This window comes from Rattus norvegicus, chromosome 2 (assembly GCF_021556685.1).
Source record: "Rattus norvegicus strain SHRSP/BbbUtx chromosome 2, alternate assembly SHRSP_T2T, whole genome shotgun sequence".
Taxonomy (NCBI): domain Eukaryota; kingdom Metazoa; phylum Chordata; class Mammalia; order Rodentia; family Muridae; genus Rattus; species Rattus norvegicus.
In genome coordinates, this window is record NC_141535.1 from 184,767,116 (window position 1) to 184,772,678 (window position 5,563).

General features: G+C 51.8%; 1 protein-coding gene across 12 annotated transcripts; it reads left to right on the top strand.

The window, feature by feature from the left end:
• Nucleotides 1-387: 387 nt before the first annotated feature.
• Tmod4 (tropomodulin 4) lies at nucleotides 388-5,221 on the top strand. 12 transcript variants are annotated; one of them, XM_087619782.1, is made up of 12 exons: nucleotides 462-517; nucleotides 909-979; nucleotides 1,097-1,166; nucleotides 1,432-1,594; nucleotides 1,798-1,954; nucleotides 2,383-2,499; nucleotides 3,279-3,368; nucleotides 3,523-3,653; nucleotides 3,737-3,844; nucleotides 4,196-4,339; nucleotides 4,511-4,655; nucleotides 5,102-5,218. In XM_087619782.1, exons 4-12 carry the CDS (start codon nucleotides 1,472-1,474, stop codon nucleotides 5,122-5,124), a joined length of 1,038 nt encoding a protein of 345 aa, XP_087475908.1. In that variant the 5' UTR covers nucleotides 462-517; nucleotides 909-979; nucleotides 1,097-1,166; nucleotides 1,432-1,471; the 3' UTR covers nucleotides 5,125-5,218. The 12 variants fall into 12 exon arrangements, with proteins under 12 accessions (NP_001257579.1, NP_001257580.1, NP_001257582.1 ...); XM_087619777.1 differs by having other exon boundaries at nucleotides 462-513; XM_087619780.1 differs by having other exon boundaries at nucleotides 462-490.
• Nucleotides 5,222-5,563: the final 342 nt, after the last annotated feature.

The following is a 5,563-nucleotide window of genomic DNA, read 5'->3' on the forward strand; positions in this document are numbered from 1 at the left end:
GTAAGCGCTCTACCACTGAGCTAAATCCCCAGCCCCCCCCTTCCCCTTTTAAAAAAGTTAAAAACACAAACTACAAGGCTTTGAGCTCACCATGTAGTTCCGGCTGCTCTCTGTGTGTAGCAGCCATGGTTCAGTGCCGTTTTGAGGGAATAGAGGTGTAAGGCACAATGGCCTTACTTGATACATCCCCTCCCATCCAGTGCTTTGAACAGAGCAGGTACCCTACAGCAGGAGTCAGCTGATTCGCCACTGGAGGACTCTGCTTGCAGGAAAAGAGATGTCATGGCTGATACTGACCACTAGAGGCTCTCAGGGCTGGGCAAGGTATGGGGTCTGTGTATATGTGATCTCCCACCACTCCCCACCTGGCCAGAGCTAAAATAATAAAATGCTGAGCTCACTGTTCCCCCACTCTCTCCCCCGGCACCAGGCTCCTCCTGCTGACCGGACAGTGCCCCAGTAGAACAGACGGACCAACTGACAAGGGGAGGTGAGAGGTGACCACTGGGACTGGTAGGTAGGAATGAGGGGTCTTAGGGGTGAAAGCCTGGTGGGAGATGGCATAGTGGTCCTAGGGGAAGTGAACTGGTGTGTCTCCACTCTGTCTTTCTGTGTATGTTTGTCTTGACTCTGTAACTTATGTTTTCGGTGTCTCACACTCAGGATCACCTTCTGTGTTATGCACGATGTATATAGAGCTTGAGTGTGTTTTTCACATTGAAAGGTTGTACAAGTTTAATCATCCCACCTCCCCATTTAGAAGACTTTCTTTTTTCTTTTGCCCGGTGTTCCAGTGTCACCTTTCTGGTGACAGATTATGGGAACCGAATGCCTTCTGAGGCCACACTGCCCTTCCCCCAATCTGGAAGTACTCCAGCTTCTAAGCCTTACTTTCCTTTACAATTTAGACTTTTAACAAACACTGAAAGTGAGAACTTGGTCCTTTACGATAAAGGAGGAAATGAGGGTGACATAAGAGGTGACCACTCTAACCCCCTGGCTTCCTTGCTTGCCCAATTCCAGCAGGCCTGGGTAATGGGGAAGAGAGGAGGAATTTTCCTGAAGCTCTCTGCCACCCCCTCCCACCTTTCAATAGGAACTGGGCATGGAGCCAGCTGTGCTGGCAGGGCCTCCAGCAGCTGTGTCAGGGCAAGAGCCGTTGCCGGGTAAGGTTGTAGAGGAGAGTGCTGTCAGGATTTCTCCATCACCCGGTGGGTGCACAGACCCAGCCCAGAGCCTAGAATCCCCATCTAGAATGGCTGAACAGTACAGGAACTGGGGGGGGGGGGGCTAATCACAACAGTGAACAATCTGATTTTCCCATCCCCAGTAGACTCAGACTCCAAGGTATCTCCTTCAGCGTTCTAACTGTGGCTGGACTGTTTGTGCCCTCAGTGTCCACGTCCAACAACTTTTCCCATATCCCCCCAGGCTGTGAGTGTCACACCGTGGGGAGGGGGTAGGGGCCACCATGTCATCCTATCAGAAGGAACTGGAGAAGTACAGAGACATAGATGAAGACGAGATCCTAAGGACCTTGAGCCCTGAGGAGCTAGAACAGCTGGACTGTGAGCTACAAGAAATGGATCCTGAGGTAGGAGCACCGGGGCCATATGTGGGAAGGAGTGAACGCTGGATGGTTTAGAGCAGGGTCTGAGGGAGGGCACCAGCACAGGGGCCAAGGCATTCCTTCATATATGGGAAGGAGTGATGTTAGGTGGCTGGGAACAGGGCCTGAAACCCCCAAAGGACCAGGGACTCTATGTCCTGATTTGTTCCCCAAAACTCATCCCTAAGAACATGCTGCTGCCAGCTGGACTGAGACAACGTGACCAGACAAAGAAGAGTCCAACAGGGCCACTAGACAGAGACGCCCTATTGCAGTACCTGGAACAACAGGCGCTAGAAGTCAAAGAGCGTGACGACTTGGTGCCCTTCACTGGCGAGAAGAAGGGTATGGACACCCTAACATCTATGTCCCCCAGGAACCAATTAGCTGTCTCCTGTACCTCCCTGCTAGCGACCCTCCCTGCTTCCAGCAGCTGTCAGGGACTCTGGTCTTGGGCAGCTTGCATGCTAATTTGTTCTCTTCAATTTTTTGATTTTTGAGATAGGATCTCCTATCTCAGGTTGGCCCTGAGCTAACAGTGCTACCTTAGCTTGCCAAATGCTGAGATTACAGGCATTTGCCACCACACCAGCCTGTACTCTTCAATTCTTAGAAGGAATGAAAGGACCAAAGAGTCCTGTACATATACAAAATTTAGGCTTTCTGATGTACACTGGTGATCTAGTCTGACCCCATCTGGAAAGGTAAAGAAGGTGGAGCCGCCATCTTGGAAGAAATCACCTGTACCTGAATTGTCTCCATCTCTCTATCAGGAAAACCCTTTATTCAGCCTAAGAGAGAAATTCCAGCACAGGAACAGATCACACTGGAGCCTGAACTGGAGGAAGCACTGTCCCATGCCACAGATGCTGAAATGTGTGACATTGCAGGTGGGCAGCTGCGGGACATTGGAGGGAGGAGGGGCTTGTGGCATCCTTATCTTGACATAGGACTAGGAAAGACCTGAGTCAGGGCACGGTGTCAGAGAAAGCTTCTGGCAGGGGTCTGTCACCCTTCCCCCTTCCTTCCTTCTTCCTCCTTCCTTCCTTCCTGAGACAGGGTTTCTCTATGTAGTCCGGCTGTACTAGAACTCACTCTGTAGACTCTTAGGCTGGCCTCAAGTTCACAGATCCACCGACCTCTGCCTCCCGAGTGCTGGGATTAAAGGCATTCACTATCATTACCTGGCCCAGGCAAGGGTTTTATTTATTTATTTATTTATTTATTTATTTATTTATTTAGGTTCTTTTTTTCGGAGCTGGGGATCAAACCCAGGGCCTTGCGCTTCCTAGGCAAGCGCTCTACCACTGAGCTAAATCCCCAACCCCGGTTTTAATTTTTCTTATCCGCATGTACATTGGCTCATCCAAGAGCAGCTTTACAGGGATTGTGAGGGCAGATCAAAGTGGAGTTGTTCTGCCCGAACCTGGCGAAGGATCTCCTCTGTAAATGGCTCAACCTCTTGGGGCTCCTAAAGGGCCTTCTGAGCCCTCTCATGTTTTAGAAGTCACTGCCACAGCAGGTTTATGGAAGAGACTCCTGGAGCTGAGGGAGGGTGGAAACTCTGCAAGAATGGAAGGCTGGGCTCTAAAACTGCTTTAGCAGAGGGAGGCAGGAGGCTGGGTTGGGCAGGAACCTTACCTCCTGTCCCTCTGCTCGCCCTCACCAGCGATCCTGGGCATGTACACACTGATGAGCAACAAGCAATACTATGATGCTATCTGCAGCGGAGAGATCTGCAACACCGAAGGCATTAGCAGTGAGTACTAGGAAGCATGGCCACCCTCACCCCGGCACCTTGTGATGGGCAGGCCAGCAGCTAGAGGGGTGCAAATGTGAGGTGTGGTGTATGAAGAGTTGGAGGGCCAGTGGGGAGGTGTGGTGGGGGATATCTCAGCTCTGTTCCTCATCAGGTGTAGTGCAGCCTGACAAGTATAAGCCAGTACCAGATGAACCCCCAAACCCCACCAACATTGAGGAGATGCTAAAGAGGGTGCGGAGCAATGACAAAGAGCTGGAGGAGGTGAACCTCAATAACATCCAGGTATGTGACTCCCTTCCCCCACAGTAACAGGGAAAGTTACTAACGACTGAGTCCTTAGTCCACCGTGCCTTGTGCCCCCTCAGGACATCCCGATACCCGTGCTAAGCGACTTGTGTGAAGCAATGAAGACTAATACCTATGTCCGGAGCTTCAGTCTGGTGGCCACAAAGAGTGGTGACCCCATCGCCAATGTAAGGCTAGCTGACATCCCCAGTCTTCTTCCCATACCCTGGCACGCACCCCTGGCAAGGGCTGTCTTAACGGTCACACTTGGGGGTGCTATCCCCATCACGTTTTCTTATCGAAGACCTCAAAATCCTTACCTACCCTTACTCTCTGGCTTACAACTCTGCAGGCCCGAGGTCGTTTCCCCCTCAAACAAGCTTCTCTAATGCGCTCCATTCCACCAGTGACTTAATCCTCCTGCCTCAGTTCCTCAAGTAATTTCAAAGAGCTGTTTCCTCCTGCTCCCATTCTGTTTCTCCAGTCGCCTGTGGAACTGGCCCCTTCCCCTAACCCTAATCCAAGTCCCTACCACCCAGGCGGTGGCTGACATGTTGCGTGAGAACCGCAGTCTCCTGAGCCTGAACATCGAATCCAACTTCATCAGCAGCACAGGGCTCATGGCTGTGCTGAAGGCAGTTCGAGAAAACGCTACTCTCACTGAGCTCCGAGTAGATAACCAGGTCAGGGTTCTGTTCCCTTGGCCCCCATTCAGCTAACACCCATTGAGTTTCTCCCTGGGAAGCTTATTGTCTGAGGGAGGTCTCTTCAAGCCTCTGAACTTCCCAGAGGCCCAGGGGCTGGGCTGGTGAACTGCCATATATATCTGATGGCTCTCACCCCTCCACCTCCAGCGCCAGTGGCCTGGAGATGCTGTAGAGATGGAGATGGCCACTGTGCTAGAGCAGTGTCCGTCTATTGTCCGCTTCGGGTACCACTTCACACAACAAGGACCGCGAGCTCGGGCAGCCAACGCCATGACCCGCAACAATGAGCTGCGTGAGTAACTGTAGGCCCTGTGTGGAGGAGAGGGACGTGCTGAAATGTGGAGGTCCCCAGGGCACACCTGGTGACAAATGCTTGGACGGAGGCAAACGTGAGGAGCTGAATAGCAGGGAAATAGAAAAAACCTCTTCCCGCTCCCCGTAGAGAAGGGCTGGGGGAGCCCAGTGTGATTGTGCCTCTAGAGTCTTTATTTCCAGGTGTGCCTTCTTGACTTTGTTTTGTCACCATGGAACAGGCCCATCAGGTGGCTCGAGGCAGCACCTTATGAGTCTGCCCAAGGAAAGGAAAGGGAAACCCTTGCCAAAGCAACAGATGGAGCTCTGTTTACTCTTCTTCTTCTTCTTCTTCTTCTTCTTCTTCTTCTTCTTCTTCTTCTTCTTCTTCTTCTTCTTCTTCTTCTTCTTCTTCTTCTTCTTCTTCTTCTTCTTCCTCCTTTCCAGGGCGTCAGCAAAAGAAGAGATAACATCACCCTTCCTTTTACCACAAGAGATGAGAGCCTGGGACACGTAGATCCTCATCTCTCTCTCCTTCCCTGTAAATAAAATCCCTTTTGTTCACGCCGCCTGTCTGCTTGCCTGCACTGGGGTGGGAATCTTGGCGCTACCCTCCAAGGGTTACTGCCAGTTCATCAAGAGATTATTTATACTCTGGGGATCAGCTGGCTGGGGGGTTCAGGTTACCAGGAGGAGGGGGAGCTCTGTCCGTTGTGTTCCCCATAAATCTGCCAAAGGCTTTTAGCCTCTCCACAGGCTTCAGTCCTCACTTGGCTTCAGTCCCCTCTGACCGAGGTGCAGACAGAGGTGGCCAGAGCCCCTTAGTGCCTATCCACGTGTGATCTGTGAGAAAAGGGCTTGGACTTAAGAGTGGAGGCGGGGAAGGAGTCAGACTCCACGAAGGGCAGA

Excerpts from the sequence above, each read along its gene's own strand:
- Tmod4 (NM_001270650.1), top strand. The coding sequence starts at position 1,472 with ATGTCATCCTATCAGAAGGAACTGGAGAAGTACAGAGACATAGATGAA. Across the intron at positions 2,500-3,278 it reads TGAAATGTGTGACATTGCAG|CGATCCTGGGCATGTACACA; the intron begins GTGGGCAGCTGC and ends CGCCCTCACCAG. Across the intron at positions 3,369-3,522 it reads CAACACCGAAGGCATTAGCA|GTGTAGTGCAGCCTGACAAG; the intron begins GTGAGTACTAGG and ends GTTCCTCATCAG.